This window comes from Epinephelus fuscoguttatus, linkage group LG17, assembly GCF_011397635.1.
Source record: "Epinephelus fuscoguttatus linkage group LG17, E.fuscoguttatus.final_Chr_v1".
In the NCBI taxonomy this organism is placed as follows: Eukaryota; Metazoa; Chordata; class Actinopteri; order Perciformes; family Serranidae; genus Epinephelus; species Epinephelus fuscoguttatus.
In genome coordinates, this window is record NC_064768.1 from 36,339,221 (window position 1) to 36,363,485 (window position 24,265).

The following is a 24,265-nucleotide window of genomic DNA, read 5'->3' on the forward strand; positions in this document are numbered from 1 at the left end:
CTTCATAACCAGGCACAATGGTGCAGGTTATTGACACCGAAGGTGAGCAATATATTTAAATCCTGGAGATGGATGAGTCTGTTTAGTCATATAACCCAGGCTAATTACAGGCTGTATTAACTTATTAATTATGTGTTATTCTCGTGTATTTTCTTATTGCAATTTTTCAATTATTATTGTTATAATTTCTACTTCTCTATTTATCTGTACTTATTTCTGTCTGTGCTGCAACAACACCTGAGTTTCTCTAGGGATTAATAAAGGCCTACCTTTTCAAAAAAAAAAAAAAAGATTAAATAAATAAATAAATGATTAAAATAATTAATCATAGTAATGATAATAATAAAATGAAATAGAAAAAAAATAAATGTAGAATTTAAATTTTAAAAATAGTTTTAGATTTTTTTTCACTTCTTTATGCTTTTATTTTCCAAAATTTTGTTTACTATATTTCTCTAATTCCAATCTGCATGTATTTATGGTGCTCATGTTGTTTTTCTATTTCTAATTACTGTTTTATTGCTGTTACTTTTTTGCAATAAATAAATAAAATAATATAATATAATAAAATCAAATAAAAAGATGAACAAATAAAAGAAAAGTAAGAATGAAGATTAGAAAAACAACAACAAAAAAACAAACAAAGAAACAAACAACCAGATAATTTCACATCAGGAGTTTCATAAAATATTTTGTTGTAATATTCTAAAAATTAAATTCAATTACATCCAATCAAAAAAAGATGTAAAGGGTGTTGTGAATCTAAGAACTTCTGTTTATTATTAAACAATTCCCCAAATAAAATAAAGAAATTAACAACAAAGGTCAGAAACTTGTTGCTCATATTTTTCCCTGGGATGACGCTTTTATTTTGGCACGCTCATCATACTTCCGGTTATATTTACAGGCCGTTCAGCAGCTTGACGCTGACTTCTCCTTCACACTTGAGAGCAAGATTCAATCTGTTGAATACTTGTCTCTGTAGACGACAAGAGGAGGAGGAGGAGGAGGAAGAGGCCGACTCAGCTGCGGACACTGAAGGAAACAAGGAGTCTCAGTAAGGTGAGTTAAAGCTCAGTAATCAGCTCGGTGTCATGTCAAAGTGATGCGCACCCGGTTTTAGAAAGTTACGCGTGTGTTTCAGGCTGCGGCAGAACTTTACCGGACTGTGTCGGGTTCAGTCGTGAACATTTACAGTAGCAGACACACTGCTGAGTCTAAACCGACACGACCCGGGTCAGTGAAGCCAGATGAAGTCAGTGTGTTGGGGATATTTGACACACAGCTGCATGTTGTCACCAGGGGCGGCTGGGAGAAGGGTGGAGGGTGTGTGCAAACATACTGACATTTAAAAAAGGAAGAAAGACTGAAAATTCATGTAATTTATATTTTTTTAAAAAGCCTACATCCCAACAACAATTACTTGCTGTATTTCTGAAAATAACTTAAGAAGTCTCAATCTTATTTCTGTGTGATAAATACACCAAATATTTAGCTACTCCTGTTTAAGGTGAAGTATCACACTGTAAAGACCCAGACAGTAAGCACTAAATTGGCTTAACTTAATTACTGTTACTTGGCACTAAGTGAGGCCTGCTCTATAATGCTCCGCTACTTTATCCACCTCTGGTAAGGACATGCGCACAGTGCTTAGTTTAAGATGAAGAAGATGATATACTTTATTAATTCCAAAAGGGAAGTTCAATTTTTTCACTCTCCTAGTTATTTGGGAAGAGTAGGACCTGATAAGTATAGTCGCAATGTCCTCAAACGAAACAATAATAAAGTCCCAGTGTCCTTCAGTGAGCTGATGATAAATTCCCAATAGGCCCGTTTCCACTGAAGAAGTTCCTGGTACTATTTGGGGGCAGGAACTACTACAGGAACGTCCTCTCGCTCGGCCCTCTCAACCGCAGTGTCTCCACTGAGAGAGCGGAGTAGCAAGGCTATTCAAGAGAAGGCTGAGACACGGGGTCAAACATGGGGGGATTGCACATGCGCAGTGTAACTTGAGTTGCGATGCTGGAGGGTGACAGCAGGGGCGCTAGATAAAAAGCGCAGGATCTGCTCAGGCGATCAAGGAGTGCGCTTGGTGCGGTCTGCTTGGACTTTTGGACGGCGGCTACCGGAAGTTGTCGGAATTGCATCTCTGTCATTCTCACCCACAACGCAGGCCACCAGTGACAGTCCAATAATAAGCTGTGAAAATGACATGCATGCACATCCCCTTTATTCCGCGGTCTCACGCCATCTACTGAGCCTTTGAGGAAGTGCAGACCAGATTTTACTGCGCATGTGCAACCCACCCATGTTTGACCCTGTGTTTCAGCCTTCTCTTGAACAGCCTTGCGGAGTAGGAGGAAGGTTCCTGTGAAGTTACGGGGCTCTGTATGTGACATAATCGTTGCGCGACCATTTTGACCGGGGGGATGTTAGCCGTTAGCGGTGTCTGTAATAACTCCGGTCACGGTCTGTGAAAAAAATATTTTTTCCAGCGGATGTCTTAGTTACAACATGATTGAGCTAACTGGAGTAGTTTCATGTCATATCCGACAACGGAAGGCTTTTAACAGATGACGTCCTGATGTTAGCTTTGCTGCTGCTGTTAGCTGTCCCTGTCAGCTGATGCTTTCTAGACATCGTGATTTCCCAAAACTGAATAAATACCACACATAGCAACACAAAACTGCTTTGATAGCTCAATCATGTTGTAACTAAGATATCCGCTGGAAAAAATAATGAGCGTTTATTGAGTTATTACAGACACCGCTAACAGCTAACGTTAGCCCAGCTAATCTACGATAACCATGTTATTAATCAGAGCTCTACGGCACTGTTATTAATTACAAAACGTCACATCCCGCCTTGAGTATGTCCATTCAGCACTAAGTAATCCCCAAGCCCCAGCCAGGAGTTTCTCGGGGCCGTTCTCAGTACCTACTCCAAGACAGGGACTTGTTTAGCCCCTGTAAAAGTTCCGGAACTCTGTCCTTCGGGGGTGGTTCCTGCGGTGGAGACACGCACCAACGGCCCCGGCCCCATAAAATTACCCCGAAGTTCCTGCGTTGGAAACGGGCCTAATGTCTTAAAACGAGTACTTTCCAGTTAACAGCATCTCACCGTTGCTGTGACTGTTGCTATTGTATGGCATATCAAACTATAAGTTATTAATCATAAATAAACAAGTTTCAACTATTAAATGTGGTCAGATTTTGGACCTTGTCCACTTTTGTGTAGGGATCTGCTGCAGACTGACTTTGCGGAGATGATCGTGTTTTTACATGGATTAGTGTATTGTCCTCTTACTACCACTAGATGGCACAAAAAGTGTCCACGATTGAGGACAACAGGTCTTATTAGCCCTTTTTACACAGGAATTGTGCAAATTTGCAGGAAAGCCCAATCAGTCTTTTTTCAGCATTGGCAGTATAAAAACAAAATCGGGGAGTGCAGCAAAATGCCGCCTACCTACTTTTGTTTATACAGAATGTGCCTTTTTCGGGGCAATGGGGGGCGTGAGCAAGTAACAAAACATGTAGCTCAGTGTGTGACGTAAACAGTGACGTGGGAGGGAAGCCGCGGCTGGTCAGTCCTTCGGCGATTCTCTCCTAAGTCAGCCCGTCCTTCACTGTCCCCGTCATTTGACGGTTATTGGCCTCTTCGTTTGCGAGGACAAGGAGGACGCACAATTCCTTGTCTCCCCAGTTGCTCATCTTTACAGTGTCTGTCAGGTTTGTGTTTCCCTCTTGCTACTAGCTGCTCGCTCATTCCTGCTATCAGCTGTTTCCTGTTTATCCACCACCAGTGGGTCGCTCGTGCGGCGTCATCAACAGCTCCTCCCACAAGTCATCAACAGCCCCTCCCGTTGCGGAAGGGCACCTCATTCTTACTAAACCACAAAGGTTCTGCCAATATGTCTACCCTACTAGGCGGAAAATTGGGCACCTCGGATCAACTCGCCAATCCGGTGTGTCTAAGCACTCACAGCTTGCCGGCAAAACGGCCCAACTTTCGCCAAAAATCTGGCAGTGGAAAAAGGAGCTTTAGTTAAGCAGTATGAAGTGTACGGTCCAGTAAACCCGAAATGTGATGTCCTCATATGAGGATGCAGGGTATCAGGAGACCCAGGTCCCTATGGACAGAGCTACTGCCGCTCCCCCATGCTGGATCCTTAATATAGTTTTGTTTGTTTCTTCTATCCTTAACTAAACAAGGCAAAAATAAATATACATATGCAGTTATTAAACTGAACACAGGGGGGAGCATTCATGTTGAAGTGCATATAGGTAAGCTCCAGGTAATGAGGATCAGGTGGGGAATGGGGAAGCATGTAGCATCTCACTGACAAAAGTTTACACATTTATATTTGTTTGCACTAACTAAATAGATAAGTAATGTTAGCTCAAGAGCTTAGCCAACAACCTGTTTTATACATCTGAAGAACTTGGCAACCAGACCAGGCGTCTAACTGAGACAGGTCTTTATTAGGCATCACAATGTGTAGCTACACTGGGCTAGTAAAAGGCACTGGGCGTTTGATTGAAGTTTTACAATACACAACTAAATGATCTGTCAACTTTTGTTAATGTAAACTCTTAAAATCTCTGCAGGGACCCAGCGTTCATCAGTCAGCTACGGACGGTTATGGCGACCATTGTGATGGAGAGAATCGGGCGAGTGTTCATCACCCTGCAGCAGATCAGGGAGGTTCCCCGGATGCTGACTGAGGCTGCGCCCTCCATGCCCGGCACCGTAAGAGACATCGATGTTCCCCACTACTTCAGGGAGCGCTACATCGGCACCGGTTACAGACCACTCAACCAGAACTGGCGCTACTACTTCCTGTCTTTATTCCAGCGCCACAATGAGACCATCAACGTCTGGACTCACCTGCTGGCAGTTTTAGTTATTCTGATTAAACTGCAACAGCTCACTGAGACTGTGGACTTTATTGGTGATCCGCATTCGTGGCCCCTGTTGATCCTCATCCTGTCCTCCTTGACCTACTCGGCGTGCAGTGTAATCGCTCACCTGCTGGGTGGAAAGTCTGAGCTGTGTCACTACACCTTCTTCTATCTGGACTATGTAGGAGTAGCACAGTATCAGTACGGCAGCGCTGTAGTTCACTTTTACTATGCTGTGGATGAGGGCTTGCACAGATACATGCATGGGATCTTCATGCCCGTCGCCACCATCCTCAACTGTCTGTCATGCCTGGGATGCTGCTATGGCAAGTACTGTAACCACAACTCGCCGGCGTGGGTGCGTAAGGTGTGCCAGGTGGTGCCTTCAGGACTTACCTATATGTGGGACATCAGTCCTGTGGTTAAAAGACTCATGTCATGGTCTACAGCCAGCGATGACCCTGCCCTTATTTACCACTTTGGCCAGGTGGCGTTCTTTCTCAGCTGCACCTTCTTCTTTACCGTCCCTCTGCTGGAACGCTGCTTCCCAGGGCGGTGCGATTTTGTCGGACAGAGCCATCAGGTGTTCCATGTTCTACTAACGTGCTGCACCCTGTGTCAGATCCATGCCTCGCACCTCGACTACGTGGGCCGCAGGCAGCTGTACTCACATCTGCATGGGAGCAACGATGCCGCTCTCTTTGTGGGGTTCTACGTGGTCTCTTTGGTCGTCTGTGCGCTGATAGTTACCTTCATGCTGAGGAAAGTGAAAGAAGTGCTAGACTTGAAAAACAAGTGCAAATAATAGACCAGATGTTGTAGGAACTATATGCAGAAGCATTTATGTGCCTTTCCTTCCAGACTTACTGACCGCTTGATAGACAGGGAACTAATCATACCGTATGTGCTGCTGGCTTGTGTTACGTAGATAGCTGCTGAAATTTGAAAATTTCATCACAGCACAGTAAGTAACCTACAAGAAGGATACATATTGATATCCTGAGGTAGTATTTTGGTACTGATTTGTATTGGATCTTTGAAACAATTCATGGCATCGTATCAGCAAAGGCTAGTGCTTTTACTAAAGAGTCATAGTAATCTAAATCACATACTCAAAACTTAAAAGCCACTGCCTACAGTATATAACCATTTATAAGCTCACTGCTGTAACTGATAACAGTGGATGACATGGTCAGATTTGTGAAATCTGGTATAAGTGGAATAGCATCTAAAATATGCAAATATTTATTTGACATATTATGAAAGTTACTGACTCTAGTTTTTGTTATTTATGCTGTTGCCGTATATTTAACTCAAAATGATGGGGTTTTAAAATGCTAATCATGGAAATGGTTTAAAGGTGATACACCAGTGATACTCAACCCATGGTCTGTGGACCAAATCTGGCCCCTGATAGGGTGCTGGGTTGCCCACCGACCAGTTTCTAATTCACAAAAAAATAAATTAATTCACCTGACCTGTGCAGGGATTTGCTTCTTGGTAAAGATAAGTAAGTCAGCAAATGTTGTCAGGTTAAAAACAGGCAATTCATTTATTACATATACTAACAAATATTAGGGCTGTCAGAGTTAACATGCTAATCACGATGCGATCAATTACCGAACATAATGCGTTATTTTCGTTATTTTTTAAAAATTATGTTAATCGCATGCTGCTATTTTGTCACTTCCACGCACACTTTTTTCCAGGTAAGCTACCACAGCGGCTTCCTGCTGCTGCAGAAATGGAAGATAACGATGGCACTGTGCTTTTTAAAGGCTCATGTTATGTTAACAAATTCCCAGACGGCTCAGTTAAGAAGTCAAAAGTAATTTGCACATTGTGTCAAACAGAATTAAAACATCACCAAAATACTTTGAGTTTGAGCTGCCATCTAGGAGCTGAGCACACAGGTACTCAAACTAAATTGAAGAAGTCAACCACAGTGCTTGCTGAATGGGTGGCAACTGACTGCAAAACAGTCAGCATCCAGAACGTCTCCAGACTGTGGGATGTCCTCAGGTCTGCATGTTGTGACCAGTCATATAAGCTCATACGCTGTCACAAGGAGAAATGGTGTCACACATACAGGACCTGTAAGAATCAGAGAAAGCAACTAAACTGGAACTCCTGCGAATGCTGTCGCGTTAACCGAGGATCATTGGACATCAGTGAGTAATCAGTATTATCTCGGAGTATCAACACCCCATATCGGTACTGATTGGATTCACATGTGCTGCATATTTTGTACACGCACTCGTGCACAATTCTCAACGTAGAACCTCAAACATTGTATATCAGAGAATAAGCACTTTGAAGTTGTCTCCACTGTTGTGGCAGCGCAGCACTGATTTGAAAGCAATAAATCTAAAAGTCAAGATCATAAAGTCAGTGTATTTCCATTCATTTGATTCCCAATCAAGACATTCTAGTAAGAAGTGCTTCACCTGCAAAATATGGACTTCAAAACAGTTTTGAAATGAAAAATAATGAAATGCGATTGAAAATGCGCTAGAAATTTGGCGATTAATCCTGATTTTAAAAATGTATCGTTTGACAGCCCTAATAAATATGGTTAACGTTTTGGTGGCCTCCTCTCACTTTGCAAAGTGAGCACCGGGCCAAGCAACTTGAGTATCTCTGTGATACACTGATCACTGCTTGTGGCAGGACTTTTCCTAGCTTAAAAACAACTCCATAAACGAACTTTAGATACTACAATTTAGTAGCGGTAAAAAAAAAAAAAAAACTTTTACAAGGTAATAACAATGTTACGCCACACTTAGCCTTTGTGATTGTGCCTTGAGAGACAATTGTTTGGACATTTTATGTAAAATTCAGCACCGAGTTGGTGGTAAATGAGAATTACCTCGTGATTGTTACTATTGTCCAGCCCTAAACGCTATCAGATGATTGTACCGCGTGTAGATTCTTCAGAAACAAAAGCCGTAACATTGAAGTTGAGTTTATACGTGTAGGTTTGAAATCCTTGAAGACGCATGATGACATGTCTGTTATTGCCAGTCTGAGATTTAAATCTTTCGTCGTCTTGCTGGCACAAGTTCTGTTTCACAGCACTGTTAGATATTATTTAATACACTGCCTTTTGACTGTATTTAAGAAGGATGGATTTTTATGAGGGATCTAATTAGTCTTAATAACACTGATGTGTCTTATTTTATACACACAGCGTATACTGTATGTGACGACTGTTGTCTGAGGATGTCAGCAATCACTGTATTGTCTTATTGGAAATCTTGATTGTGCCTTATGAGTGGAAGAAGGGAGATGTGAATGTGGGTGTTACATGAGTGTACAGATAAAGGAAGTGTGATATTGTGTGTCTTTGGGTGATAATAATGTCTACTCCTGACCAAGATGTAAAGACAGTGATTGAGTTAAACAAACATCTCACGGGGACGGAGCAGGTCTGGAGGCAGAAATAATCCTTTTATAAACCGCTTTTCGTTTCATGTGTGCAACGCTGACTGATGATGTGACATCTTGCCCGCCACTGTATTAAATTCTCACCTCGAGCAGTTCAAATATCAAACATGCCTGGAAATGACGGAGAGGTTCCAGACGGATGGGGAGAACTGGGTTGCATTTATCAGGAGCATGTTGACCTTTGCACACTGTGCGAGGAACACGTACATGTTATCTTCACTGTTATCTTTAATGTAGCCTACCTCCAAACCAACAGAGTATAATGTAGATTACCAGACTGTGTGTTTAATGTTGAAACAGTACCTATAGTGTCTGATCGTATGTTGCGCCCTGCCTCTGGTTAATGTTTGAGTAACTGAAACTCGCACTGGGACAAGTTCCACCTTATTGTGTGTGTTGATACTTTATTTCTCTTAATGCACTTTTATTTGCTTAACACCATGTCAAACCTGTCTGATTTCATCACTTATTTTCTTGCTGTTGCCAAATGAAATTAATGTCAAGCTAAAGCGTCCTGCTTGTGATGTCCCCAGTCCACCTGTTGCAGGATGATGTGAAATCATAGCAGAAAGATGTATGTGTGTAATTTCACTGATAAAAAACCTTTAACATGACAAACTGATTTATTCCTGTCTGTGGAGGATATGTGTTTTATTGCTGTAATCTGTCTTTATGGAGGAAGGGTTGAGAAGTGCAAGGGTACCATGACAATTGTTGATGCAAAGATAGCACGCCAAATCTGACGGTTAATTGGTCTCCACGGCAACCTGTTAAACAGTGTCCTTCCAAGCAGGGCCTCAGCTGTTATTTACATACTGTACGGATACACTTGACACTGCGATGCTGTGCATGTGTGTTGGTGATTCATGAGCTCAGACTAGTGACTAGAACGAAGTCAACATAAAAACGTGCACCTGTAGGCCAAGAAACCAGGAGTAGGATTAGGACTCTATTCAAGGAAGGCTTGTCCTTTGTAATGGAAGAAAAACAAATTTGAGAATTGGAGGAGAAAATTTACTCATTGTACCTATTAGGTGAAAATGTACCCTACTATCTGTGTCAAGGATCCATTAAACAGAGCCAGTAAAAGAAAGTGATGTCATAGTGGCAGCTGCTACCTCTGACAATGCAGGAGATGTGTAACTGGTTGGCGACCCACTTGGAGTTCTAGCCCGACTCCTTATCTGAATTGACAGTGATACCAGGCTTTGCCATTTGTAGAGCTTAATTAAACGGGGCTCTATGACGATTTTCCACCAGCTACGTGCCACTGCAGTGTGTGCAGAAAGAATGTGTGCCACCAGCTCCCTGAGCTCCCAGTCCAACTCCAGATCTGCCAGCACAGGAAGCTGAGTCTGCGAGTGTAGATGCCTGTGATGGCTCTGAAACCCACTGTAAGTATCTTAGACACCAGCTACTCATCCTGTCGGGAATCCATTTTTATTTTTGTGCCTCTGCGCAATCCGCCTGTCCGTCCTTTTGTACGTACATATGTCCCATCCTTGTGAACACAATATCTCAAGAACGCCTCAAGGGAGTTTCTTTATATTTGCAACCAATATTCACTTTGACTGAATAGTGGATTGATAAAATTTGGGAGGTCAAAGGTTGAGGTCAGTGTGACCTTGCATCTGTCTCGTATTAGTGAACACAATATCTCAAGAACACTTTAAGGGAATTTCTTTACATTTAAACGTCCACTTAGACTGACGAATAAACTGATCAGAATTTTGTGGTCGCATGTCAAAGGTCAAGGTCAGTGTGACCTCACAAAATATGTTTTTGGCCAAGAATTCATATGCTAATTAGGTAACAACTTCACACAAATGTCTGATAGGATAAAATAATGAAGTGATGACATTTTATGTCCAGAAGGTCAACAGAAGGGGAGACATTTGGTCAGACGATGAATTGGTGACACTCATCTCAGCTGTCCACCTTGAAACTGTGCTGATCGTATAGATCTTCTGTGCTGCAGGGGGACAATGGGTGTAAAGCATTCATGTTTTCACAGACATGAATGTAAACTATGAGAGTAATGTGACTGAGGAGGCATACAGCCACGGGGCAGTACTTCTAGTTCATGTTTGCTTTGTTTTTGTTTTGGTTGAAGCCCTGCAGGATGGATGCTCATCAAGCTCATCTGTTTGTCTTCCACTGAGTCTGTTCCTGGCTCCTTGCATTATGCAAGATGAACAAAGGTGACCTTTCTATTGCTCTGTCTGCAGGGTGGGAAGATCTGAACCTTTGAGGCCCTGTAAATGTCTGGATGGTACAGATGATATGGAACAGTCATGGAAAGGCCAGGTAGAGCTTTTAGCCTCAGACTGCAGTTGTTGACTTCTGTAGCACTGAACTGCAGACTGAGTAGCTTTAGAGCCCCCTAATGGTCATGATGGGAATTTGTGTCCCTTCCCAATAACTTTTGCTTTTCATCCAGATCCAAAGGAACAGTTAGTGTGCTGGTTGAGTCCAGTTATATTACAATACCAGTGTAGGGAAACACTTATATGGCACATATGAGGGGTGCAGCACAGTGTAAATGTGAGCACACGACTATTTATGCTCACATGCTTAAACAGGAGCTACAGGAAAACTGTATGTTGCTGATTCCATCAGCTGTTAGTCCAAAGCACTCCCTCGCCTCAGACACAATTTCTCTATGGAGGGTGTGTGCCAGTAGGTTAATTTCATGGATCCAAACAGCAGCTCCGAAACTGTCCTGGTAGTTTTTCTGCTCCTGGTCTCTCTCAGCCTGTTCAGCCTGTCTGTGTTATCCATTAGCTCCTGCTACTGCAAATCTTTCCCCAAGTTTAGCCAACCCTCTAACTTTATTAATGCCACCAGGGACAATTTGTTTTAACATCTTACCTTTAACACATACTACAACATACAGGGACATGTAGACACATAAATAGATGAGTAATAAATAAAAATAAAGAATAAACAAATATGCCAGGGAGCTCAGTGGAATAAAGGAATCTGGTTTCTATCTGTAATAAGTATCTGTCCAGATTCTGCACTCATCTGACAGGGGCATCATAGTAGGGGGATTACCCAGGGCCCCAATGGGAGAGGGCCCTTGAAAATCCTGGAATGGAAAGTTTAGTTTTGTTTACAGCTTTTTCATTCCTACGTATTTCGTGCCAAAACTAAAGTTAAATAGGCTGAATAAATCGGTTGAAAGATTGAACTTTGTAGAATATTTGTGGAGGCTCTCTGAGGCCCCTCTCACCCCTTAAAGGCAAAAAATGGTTTAGTCTGCACCAGGATTTGTCTTTAAATGAACTAAAGCTGAGTGTGTTACTCCATATGCTGCAAGAGCATCAGCGCACGCTGTAATATCTTTCCCCCAAGAGAGAGAAATCAGGGTTACAAAAATGAAAAGAAAGAAAGAAAGAAAGCAAAGGGAAAGATTGGCGTGAGAGAGACATTAATCAAGAGAGGAAGGGCAGGGAGCCCACAGAGACCACTAGCACCTGTCACCTGATGTGGTGATGTTGTCACATTAGATCGAAGGACTAAATTACACTTGCACCTTTAAGTATCTTTAATTCCATATATTCTCTAGCAGGCACCTTATATACTGTTCAAAATTTCAAACAGTTGTTCAGATAGTCCATGTTCCACCCTTTGTTAATAGGGGGTGCTGCAGCACCCTCAGCACCCACCTTCCGACACCCAGTGCAGGTAGTACTAAAAGCATGTGACATGTCTATACATGCTCATTCCTCCTGACAGTATACAGCCACGTGAACTACAGCTACAGCCGTGGCTGAATCTATGATGGCAGCGATATGGCTATGTAGCGGCTGCACTGTGACCACTCTTCACTCTGCACTTTACTACTGACTGTCTACTGCATAATACATAATACAATATCATAATACAGCTCAGCCTTGGATCAGAGGAAACACAAAACTTGAGGGAATGCAAAATGCATGTGAGGGAAAACTAAGGTATTGCAGTAATGCAAAACTTGTTGTTGTGTAAGTGTAACTGTCTGTCAACCAGCACTCTTTGAAGCATTCCAACACTGACATTAACACTGAGACGCCTGCAGGGTAACTGTCTGTTGACAGTGTTCACGCCCATTGGCTTGTCATACTCCAAACATTTGAGCTGCTGCCTCTTTATCTCAAGTGTACACATCCAAAGCAAAGGGCTTACCTGTGTGTTTATGTTCACTTCGTACTTGATACTTACTTCTGTACAGTGCTTCCTATTCAGCCGACCTCTGGTAAGAACCTTTTGTTACCAGCTACATATTTGTGTTGATGAAGTTGCAGTGTGCGCATTGTTGTGCTTCTGCAGGACGAGACTGTCATCAGCTAACCAGTGAGAGTGTGTATTGTTGTTTTTCATTGTCTGGGTTGCCGCTGTGGTTGTTACATAAACTGTTTTGAATTAAGTACATGTTAATTGTTAGCACTCACATTGTGTTTAATTTAATTTAGTCAAACTCATGTTTAAAGAGTAAACTGTGATTCCATGAAGTTAGGTTGCTGACTTCTACACAACATAAATGTCAGAGATCAGTTTAGTAAATAAAATGCTGAAAACATTTACCATTTATGTGCTACATCTGACTTAAATGCAATATTTTTAAATGTTAATCTCCCATTTGAATACTGAAGATACAACATTTATGTTTTGCTAGTTTTATTGGAAAACATTTGTAGCAGTAAAGATGACACTGCCATTTGAATTGATTGAAAGTAGAATATAAGAAAACATAGCAAAACATTTGGTTGAACTTTAACAGACATTACAAAATCATTGCGCTCGGTAGGTTCATTGTCAATTGAAAAAACACTACACTAAGATAAAGTTGGGCAAAATCAGTGGTGCTCCCTCTCTAATCTGCACTGCCTTAAATCTTGTTTGAATTAGGAGAGTTTAAACCGCCCAAGGCAGACATTAAGTATCTGTCCTTTCTCAGTTCTCCACTGAAAACTCTTTTTGTGGGCCCAAACAAATTTGTTACTTAACTATTCAGCTGCATGCGGAGGAGAAGTCCCACCCTAGCTTGGGAACCAGACAAACCTGTAAGCTCAGGTTTTTTTCAGCTCTGGTAGACACATCTTGTACACTTCATGCCCAAACAGGTTTCAAGTTGATTTTGTCACGGTTAATACTGCAGGCGGGTGAACCCAAATGCAAAAGCAGCCACATGGCAACAGGGTCTTGAAGAAAATACTCATTTATCACCAGATTCTGGGAACAGGCAGACGAAAGGAAAACACAACTGGCTGGCTTGAAACACGAGGAGCAAAACCAAATGTGGAACGCCAGTAACTGACAAGGAACCAGCTGGAGTAGGCGGGACTGGCACAAGGAGTGAAAAACAAGGGAGAGTGAGAACAGGTAAGTGGACTGCAGGACTAACAAGGGATATGTGAGGCTCAGGGACAGGTAAACAGACAGGAAGTAAAACAGAAATGACACATGAGAAGGGAATCTAAAAAATAAAACAGGAAACAGGTCAAACATGAATCAATAAAATGAAACAAAGACAAATGCAGACAGAAACCCAAGAACAAGGTGCTAGAGATAATACATTAAACAAATAGCCAGGATCATGACAGACCTGGCCCAGAGCGGGTCATGTATAACTGTTTATCTAATCTGGAACGTGCTTCAGATAATGACCGACAACTTGCAGAGCCTTAGCACTTTAAATGCAAAATATGTGGTGACATAATTTTTGGACTCTATGGCAAGTATGAACCTTGCTTAAAGAGAAGTGCTGTTGAGGCATTTTCAAAAACAACCAAGATGGGTGCAGCTCTTTCTGTTTAAGTATTATTTTCAAATTCTGATGTCAAAAAGAACAACACTCATTGACAGACTTACTAATGCTACATCATCACAGCTCATCTCGGCACGCTGTAGTGTATTTACATTTGTCCATCGCTCAACGTTACGTTAAGTGTTTGGCTTCTCTGGTTGGCTTTAGGTCTATCCAATTGCGTCCAGAGGCGCAATGGCCATGGATAACGCCCCTTGGAAACTGAAAATGAAAGATGAGGTTCCAGACAAATTTGCATTTGTGATTTGGTCTGGTGACGTCAGGCTTATCATACTTTAATATTCGGAAAAAGATCAGTAGGATGCCCCACATATTGCTAGGCATACAGCTGTGCAGGGGCAGAGGCCCCCAGTCAGAAGCCCCGGTGCCCTGGTGAAGTGTCTGGCAACACGCCTGCAGTAGTAGTGTCAGTGTGAGTCCCAAATAAAATGTAAAAAGCTCTTTAATTTTTGTGTTTTTCAACCGATTGTAATGAGTCAATTTTATCTGGATCTGGATAATCTGGATATTTAGGCTAATCACTACTGCTCAATGCTTAGTAGAGGAGTGTGTTAGGCTTATATCAACTGAATTATTTATGCGCTGAAAGATAAATCATCACAGTCATTGATTTGGCTTATTCCTTAATTAATAGTTGTGAAGATGTCCCCATTTATTATAACTGAATGTGGAAGTACAGCTTAGCAACCTGCTAGTGCGCTAGCTAGCTAACGCTGTCTGCTTATTAACACCTTGATCATTACAAAGTACTCTTCACTTTATAAAAGGCCACCACAAGAAACTGTGGTCTTTATTTATGTTAACTTAGAGACTATAATATGTGTTTAGATCAGTTCATCTGCATCCAGGCAGGGAAAATGAAAGACTCGCCGATGTAAGCGATGTAGCTAACGTAGCTAGCACGCTGGCTATGCTTGATCAATGACAGGTAGAAACAAACATCTACGATCCATCATCCATTTATTAATCTAAACCAAGAACATGTTTTCTTGTGGTGAGCAGTGGTGAAAGTTACGAAGGAGGAAGTTAAATTATATTATATGAGGACGTGTCCACAAGTTTTAACCAGGGACAATAAGACATATCCATGCTTGACAAATGTGAGTTTTTAAAGTTATTTATGATGATAAATTGTCTTTCACACATCAGTAATTCAGTTCATGTAAGCCAAACACACACTCCTCTACAGCAGTCGTTATCCATACTGCAGAAGAAACTTTATTTTCCACTACACAGAGATCATAATGTATGTATGTGCATATGTGTATATGTAGATTGTCTTGCACTAACAAACTAACGAGCAATGTCAACATTAAAGTGACCGGACATCTTCATGTACCTTGGGGAAAAAGCCTGGGTCCACAGAAAAACTCAAGACATACAAACCTCTCCATTCATAGTTTTATACTTTGCAGTCACCTCAAGGATGTTTCATATGGAGATTTGTCAAATGATTTTTGTTTGTTACGGTCATTAAACAAAGCTATATAACACATAAACAAGTCAAACAACTATTTACTGATGGCAAACTGCACTGCATGGCTCAGTTAGTATGAACTTCTTTTCATAATTTCAATTTTAGAAAAATGTAAATCCCGCTGCCACTAGGTGTACGTAAGGCCTAAATATTATTTCATGCTGGAACTGAAGGGCTCTATTAATTGCATATCAAAATATTAGATTTTTTATTTACATCAAATTATAGCAACCATCTTCTTTTAGCTTCAAACAGCGTCCTATAGGCAACCGTTTTCAATAAAAATTAAGGTTATCTTTTTTGTATTCCTGTTATGACATCCAGTGGCACGAAAAGACATTTTTAGTACGGGTATCTCAACCATTTGTCATCGGTATCTGCTGTTTTTCTGCCACCAGTATGCGTGTGCAACTGCTGTGACGTACGTTAGTCTTTGAGTTTTCTAGTCTGCTAAACTGATGCTACATATACTGTGCCGGCGAAAGCAGAAATGCTCCACCAGAATTTAACAATTCTTTACTAGGGAGGTCAACAGTTACCTGTATGTCAGTCTATAGGTTAATTTTGTACTCACACTATGCTGTACCACAACAAAGCTTTAAAGTATTCACGCTACACTGGTTAGCCACCCGCCACCACTCTGTATTGCGCACAAGCTGGGTTGGGTGGGAGCTAGCTAGCATCAGCGCTCATTCAGTGATTATTGCTCGTAACACTGTCCCGACCCGTGCAGTTGCTGTTCCACAGCAGTGTTACAGTACCCACCCTCCAGTCTTACCTCAAGTCGCCCCAGTAACTAAGCGGCTTTATTTTGAGCTGCAAAACCCTTTTAGCTTTGATAATATTGTTGTTTGCTGCTATATTAATGTTCTGCATGTATACTGAACCTGGATGGAAAATGACATGAATACAGAGCACACAAAAAAGTTCAAGTTAATGTAATGTTAACTCTTAAAATCTCTGCAGGGACCCAGCGTTCATCAATCAGCTACTGACAGATATGGCGACCATCGTGATGGAGAAAATCGGGCGAGTGTTCATCACCCTGCAGCAGATCAGGGAGGTTCCCCGGATGCTGACTGAGGCTGCACCCTCCATGCCCGGCACCGTAAGAGACATCGATGTTCCCTACTACTTCAGGGAGCGCTACATCGGCACCGGTTACAGACCACTCGACCAGAACTGGCGCTACTACTTCCTGTCTTTATTCCAGAGCCACAATGAGACCATCAACGTCTGGACTCACCTGCTGGCGTTTTTATTTTTCCTGGCTAGATTGGGGCAACTTGCCAAGACTATAGACTTTGTTAATGATCCTCATTCCTGGCCCCTGTTGATCCTCATCCTGTCCTCCTTGACCTACTCGGCGTGCAGTGTAATCGCTCACCTGCTGGGTGGAAAGTCTGAGCTGTGTCACTACACCTTCTTCTATCTGGACTATGTAGGAGTAGCACAGTATCAGTACGGCAGCGCTGTAGTTCACTTTTATTATGCTGTGGATGAGGGCTTGCACAGATACATGCATGGGATCTTCATGCCCACTGCTGCCATCCTCAGCTGTCTGTCATGTCTGGGATGCTGCTATGGCAAGTACTGCAGCCGCAGCGTACCACCACTGGGGCGTAAGGCATTTCAAGTGATGCCCTCAGCACTCGCCTTTATCTGGGATAGTACTCCTGTGGCTGAAAGACTCATGTCATGGTCTACAGCCAGCGATGACCCAGCCCTTATTTATCACTTTGGCCAAGTGGCGTTCTTTATCAGCTGCACCCTCTTCTTCACCTTCCCTCTGCTGGAGCGCTGCTTCCCAGGGCGGTGCGATTTTGTTGGACAGAGCCATCAGGTGTTCCATGTTTTACTAACTTGCTGCACCCTGTGTCAGATCCATGTCTATCACCTCGACTACGTGGATCGTAGGAAGCTGTACTCACGCCTGCATAGGAGCAGTGATGCCGCTCTCTTTGTGCAGCTGTATGTGGTCACTGTGGTTGTATGCGCGCTGATTGCTGCCTTCATGCTAAGGAGAGCTAAGCGAGGGCTTGACTGCAAATCCAAGTCCAAATGATAGATTGACACGGATTAACCTGGCTCTGTCCAAAGCTAGAAAAATCCACCAACCAGCACCTCAGAATCTCATTGATTGACATGTTGTACTGTGTGTTATTGGTTAAATTTGCACACAGTGACAAGTTGTTTTGTGGGGTTTTACATGCTGGACTATTACTTGATTGGTGCAATGACTCTCTGCAGTTTGTTGGCAACCAAACCTCATTGTGACAAGACATGACCAAGAAATAGTACGGCATATAACCTCCCATAAAACCCCTACTTGGCGTTGTCACACCACAAAGTCACATCCACTTGTCCATGTGAAATAGGTGCCGGTGGTGATGTAGTGACTACTTGCAAGGCTAGTTGGTGAACTGCTGTAGGTCGCAAGCTAACCACCAACATGCCAGCTGGCTGGGTCAGCACTGTTTTCTCTCTTCTGCTGTTTACTATCCCCTTACACTTGTTCACTATCGCACACCATTTTAATGAGTGAAGAGTCATTCAAGAGGGAAAATGAAGCTCTTCGAGATAACGAGCTTGCTAACTGTCACTTAGTTTTTGCTCCATTCTGGCCTGTAAAGCTTTCTGTTTCTGTCAACACTTATTGCTGTTGTTCAACAGCATGAATTTGTTTGTCAAAATTCACCAAAGCTGAACTCTATGCAGAACATTTGCACAGATTAATTTAACTCTTTCAGGTGAATCCTCTGATTGCAGTGATTCTATTGAAATTGATTTTGCCACAATTTTTTTTTAATTCTGTTGTGTCCAGGTCTTTAGATTTCAGCTTTAGTTCTGATTAAATAAGATATAACATGTTAAACGAGCTTTAGAGAGCCAGCTGTATGGATGCTTGGAGTCAGCATGGATGTATTAAGAGCCGTTCATTCCTGAACGTTGCTCAGTAGCACATGAAGCCAAAAATGCTCTTCTTCCGTGGTAAGAAATTACTCCGATGAAGTGCTGCTTCTGCATCATTGGACTCATGACAGAGCAAGCATGCTCGAGACTTCCGCTGGCCAAGCTGGCTACTTCCAGTTTAGCACGCCACTAACTTTAATGGGATAAAATGATTTGATCTTGCGGCACTTCTAGACTTTGTGTTTTTTGACCAAATGGATTAAATCCTGCTCAAAAAATATACATGTATGTATGTAAAGGCAAAAACACCAAAAAGTAGCTTCAAAGCTTCAAAGCCTGATGCACTTCCTTGGGGCCTGGCTCATACTCTTCATGCTAAGATAAACTAAGCTGCAGTCTCCTGAGCCAAGCTTTAAATTTTATGGACAGATGAATATTTTTCCAAAATGTTAGGCTGTTCTTTTAAGGATTTCTCTGTTGTCTGCTTTATTTGTTTTTCTTGTTAAAGCCAACTTAAGCTAGTGTCAACCACTGCCTCCATTTTCCCAAGTCACCAACAGCAGTTTCTGTTTCAAGGAGGAAAGTTGCATAAGGATATACTTAATATTGCAAATTGGTGGTTTAAATTTGTATATTTAGAATAGCACAAAGTGAATTTGCCGTAATGTGCTGGGTCAACGTGTAAAAAATATGGGCCTGTGTGTCCAAAAATGTAGTTACTGAATACCAGATACGAGGATAAGGATGTTATATGAATAAACGTGCCTTGTCTTGTCTTGCCTTGTAAAAGAAACAGGTACCTACATCTTGTAATTTTCAGGGATATGCCATCCTGAAATGTTCTAGGTTGACTCCACCCTAAACATACACATCATTTTACATTTCGTGAGAGGAACTATTCAGCTTGTGAAAACACGTTATGATATCCTCAGGGTTGTTTCAGGTCTCATCGGTCTATATGTGCCATTTTGAGGTCCAGGCAGCACTGGCTGCTGGCAACCTATTGTTCTTTAGGGGTTCAAACCCAAACAGCCAAAACCTGATTGTTTTTGTGTGCATTTATTATTGGCACTGTTGTTGTTATTATAAGGGGTTCAAGCCCAAAGGGCTGAAGCTGTATTATTTCTGTGTGAATTTATTTATTAATGTTTCTTAAGTAATGCTTTGCAAATTCCTATGAGGTGGTACATTGTAGAAACATTTAGTTTTAATCAATGATTGGACCTGGACGTGGCTTATTACAATAAATCTAAATTTCCAGACATTTCACATTCCAAATGAAAAAAAAAATCTAAATGAAATTTTGAAATTTGTTTAGCACATCCACTGAACTTTGACAAAGAATGATATGAGGTTTTAATTTTAGACTTTTATCACCAATGCTTGTGTCAGTGACTGTTTGACTGTTGTAAGTGCTTTAAACCTAAAAAGACAAAAAAAATCCCCAGTTTTGTACATATGACATCATTGCAACAAGTTTTGAGAAGGTGTAGAAAACCATATGTTTTCCTGGTGGTGCAGTTAGAGCTCATCTCCTCTGTGGATGTAGAGGTTTCAAGGTTCAGTTCCCCAGGTAGGCAGGTACTTTGCTTTGTGAACATTGAAATACACTTGATAAATACAGGTTGATGTGTGATGTTTTTCAGGGTTGTATACCCAACAGTCACATTGTTGTTACTCTCTCTGCCTCCTGCTTCTGAGGCTGGTTTGGCTTCCTGGCCTCTGAGCCGCTGGGCAAGGTTGAAGATTTTGTCAGGAAACTATACCTGCACTGGTAGATCTCCTGTTTCTGCCCATCTGTTGTGATGTGTTACTTTATCAATTTCCAACTAATCATCCTAATCTTCTGTGACAAATCTTAAAACTGAAGTAAAAAGATCTTTATGTAGTTCATAATTCACTCAGTCAAATGTCTCAAGGTTTTTTGATGGTTGTAAATGGTTAACTGATTTGTTCAGTAGTTGATTGAGAAGCTAGTTGTCTCTTAATGCAAAGGTTAAGCGTTCAAATCACAATTTTGCCATCTTGCAGGTGCATTTTTCACAATAACTTTCAACACTTTGAACATAGTAGCACTATTTGTTTATGAATCAATAGAAATGAGATTTGTTGTCACTTGCGCACAAGGTCATAGGCCACATGGAGTGTTTCTGTTGAAAAAGAAACAAGGATTCAAATGCTTGCGATTTGCTTGGATCCTGATAGATGTTGCTTATGGCTTCAATTTATGTAATTTTAATTGTATAAAAATGATCTATACACTTCAATATCACTCTACTTGATAATTCATGTATCTGTATGCTTTATTTTTTAAAAATGGTTTATGTTTACATTAAATTTCTTTAAAAACCTAACTTTTCTCCTTTATTTTTCCTCTTCATTCATTCATTCATTCATTCATTCATTTTCTGTAGCCGCTTATCCTGTTAGAGGTCACAGTGGGCTGGAGTCTATCCTGGATGACACTGGGCGAGAGGCAGGGTTCACCCTGGACAGGTCACCAGACTATCACAGGGCTGACACATAGAGACAGACAACCATTCACACTCACATTCACACCTACGGACAATTTAGAGTTATCAATTAACCTGCATGTCTTTGGACTATGGGAGGAAGCTGGAGCACCTGGAGGAAACCCATGCTGACACAGAGAGAACACGCAAACTCTGCACAGAAGGACTCGAACCCCTCACCCCAGGGTTTGAACCAGGAGCCATTTTGCTGTGAGACAACAATGCTAACCACCAGAGATGGGACCAAGTCACACATGTGCAAGTCTCAAGTAAGTCTCAAGTCTTAACCTTCAAGTCTCAAGTAAGTCCCAAGTCATTTTTTCTTGGGCAAGTCAAGTCAAGTCACAGGTTATGTCAAGTCAAGTCCAAGTCAAGTCACCTTATTATTGTAATTTTACCTGCAGAATCTGATCTTAATAAAGTGAAAAGACAAGATATAAGTAACTGTCAGTAAACATTGACTTCATCGCTGCAATGTTTACTTTGCAGGGACGACCCCCCCCATGTGTGCGCGTGCACGCACACACACACACACACACACACACACACGCACGCACACACTAACCAAGGCAGCGGCCAAAATCACCCATTTAGCTCATTTAACCCTGTGTTGCTCGTCCATAAAACGTACAGCCGGTCTTGTGATGAACTGGTCGGAATGTTCGCTCACGTTTTCTGGGGTTAATGTTAGCAAAAAAATTAAAAAACAAGTTCCACCAAACCGACCCCCCCACCCCACCCCCCTATCGTATCAAGCTAACGTTAGCTACTACCGACTAACCAGATAATATTAGCTAATTGACAAGCACTTACTGGGCAGAATGGCTCTTCAAATGACGAACAAAGTTTGAACTTGTCGCCTGGCTGTCCGAGATGTTTATGCCGCATGTCTTGCACTGTGCTGTTCGTCTTTTGCCGTAATAATGTTAATTCCGAAAGCCAAAGACGATGACTCTCGGTACCCCTCCCGCTGACATGTTGATGCCTATCTGATATAAGAGGGCCTGTTTCTCCAATAAACACGTAAGGTATGTAGAGAGGGCATGACTGATTGACAGGGTAGTGATCCAATCATGACAACGCCATTCTCAGCCTGCGCTCCTACCGGGTAATCGACATTATTTTTTAAATTAATTTATTAATTTTATATTCTAACCGAAAACATGATGTGAATAACACTCAAGTCATTCAAGTCATCGTGTCTCAAGTCAAGTCCTGAGTCTTTAACTTCCAAATCTGAGTCAAATCTCAAATCTTTTATTTTTTGTCAAGTCAGGTCACAAGTCATCAAAACAGCGGCTCGAGTCGACTCGAGTCCAAGTCACAATGACTTGAGTCCCCATCTCTGCTAACCACTGCAGTGCCTTTTCTCTTCTTGTTGTGTTTAATTTCTCTATATTCACATTTCAACTCTGTTATTCTCTACAACTGATTTTTAAAGAAGCATCATTTCATGGTTGCACTTTTTCATTGATGATCATGTTGTCTCGTCCTGACACTGAGGAATGTTCTACTCCCTGACCAAATACTGTAAACTGAATTATGATCTTGCTTGCTCTCAGATGGATCTACACACAGTGACAAATGTCTTTCTGCTTCCACCCAATGTAAATGACTTTATTTGACACATGAGCAGAATATATTTCGTACTGTCTCAGGTGCAGAGAGAATACTGTCCACCTCACTCAGATATATTGGTCCTCCTGGCCTGCTCTGCGGCCTGGCTCCAGTCTCACTGTGTATTGGTGCGTACTGGTCCGTCCTGCATGGCTCACTTACTCACTTGAAGCCCTGAATCAGCTAAATTATGGCACTGTTGGACTCTCTCCCACATTCCTCCTGTCTGACTCACAATAGAAGGGGCCAGCCTGCTTCCCATGTGATAAATTCCAAATTACATTTCATCACAGCTCATAAACCTAATGGAGCTCAAAATACTTGATGCGACAATAAACAGCTGATTTGTTGATGTTTGATAAACAAAAAGGTCATGGACAGTTACAATTTTAATAGTCTAGATGATTTCATATCACTTAGCCTGTTGTGTGGTCTAGTGGTTGGACAGAGTGTACCAGAACTGGACAAACCCAGATTTAATCCACTTGGCAGCCATGTGTGAAGTTTCCTTGACCAGTATTAAACCCCCCTAGCTCCTTGTGACTCTCACAGTGACTGGTTCTTTGGAAGGAGAGGCAGAAAACCGTGGGTTTTTTTTATTCAATGAATTTCAGAGGAGCTCCTGGTAAAGAAGAGAAATGTTGTAATTGTGCCAGCAGTCATCAAGGACTAAATGTTTAAGTCAAGCTAACGGCAAACACCAAACAGTCAGTGTGTCGCTTAACCATTTTGGGACGGACTGAAATATCTCAACACCTACTGCAGGATTACAATACAGTTTTGTACAGACATCAGTTGTGTATGGAGATAGATTTGTTTCATAATTATGTGTATGAACAGATCGACAATCTGTGTGTAAATGTGTAATCTGTAAATATAAAACACCTTCCACAAATACAAAAAAAGATTTGTAAACTCACAAAAATATTTTGCAAGTATGAAACGGATCTGCAAATACACAAACAAATTCTACAAATAAAATAAAAATATCTGTGAATACATGAAATTAATTTGCAAATAAATGAAAAGCATTTGCGAATATCTTCCTAACATTTACAACATTCGAACAGGCATTTGTGAACTCTTATTTTAACTTATTTGTGAATTGAAAAAACATTTGTGTCTGTTGTGCCTAGGCAAGGGTCAGCAACAAAAAAAATCTGTTTGGAGCCACAAAACATATTTAAGCCTCATAATATAGGTAGCACAGGCTTTTAAGTCGAATTTAGCCCATCAACATTACTACTAGGTCTAAATGAGCATTCATTAATATATTTTAGCACAGGTTGTTCCTCTTCAGTGGACTATTTTTGATTATTTGGTTGTCTAAATTTGCAACGTTGAAACAATGAAAGCAAACAAACTTGTCCACGCACTATTAAATTCTCTATTTTCCCTTGAGAGTTTTTCTTTTGGATTTGGAATTCACAGTTAGTTTAGTGAGGAAGAGTCATCTCACTGTACTCACTGTAACCATTGCTAGTGATGTTTTTAGGGGAAAATGTGCCAGGCCAGCCTTTTTTTTTTTTTTAAATTGGTGTTTAGGCTATGCATGCAGTTAAAGAATGTAAAACACAGTTAT

General features: G+C 41.4%; 1 protein-coding gene across 3 annotated transcripts; it reads left to right on the forward strand.

The window, feature by feature from the left end:
• Positions 1-592: 592 nt before the first annotated feature.
• On the forward strand, positions 593-20,865 carry paqr7a (progestin and adipoQ receptor family member VII, a). 3 transcript variants are annotated; one of them, XM_049602108.1, is made up of 3 exons: positions 593-1,062; positions 4,611-4,707; positions 16,704-20,865. In XM_049602108.1, exons 2-3 carry the CDS (start codon positions 4,645-4,647, stop codon positions 17,703-17,705), a joined length of 1,065 nt encoding a protein of 354 aa, XP_049458065.1. In that variant the 5' UTR covers positions 593-1,062; positions 4,611-4,644; the 3' UTR covers positions 17,706-20,865. The 3 variants fall into 3 exon arrangements, with proteins under 3 accessions (XP_049458065.1, XP_049458063.1, XP_049458064.1); XM_049602107.1 differs by lacking the exons at positions 593-1,062; positions 4,611-4,707 and adding exons at positions 12,267-12,591; positions 13,566-13,718 and having other exon boundaries at positions 16,607-20,865; XM_049602106.1 differs by lacking the exon at positions 16,704-20,865 and having other exon boundaries at positions 701-1,062; positions 4,611-8,969.
• The last annotated feature ends 3,400 nt before the right edge of the window (positions 20,866-24,265 follow it).

Coding starts and splice junctions, on each gene's coding strand:
- paqr7a (XM_049602108.1), top strand. CDS start 4,645: ATGGCGACCATTGTGATGGAGAGAATCGGGCGAGTGTTCATCACCCTG. Junction 4,708..16,703: donor CCCTGCAGCAGATCAGGGAG/GTTCCCCGGATG, acceptor CAGATCAGGGAG/GTTCCCCGGATGCTGACTGA.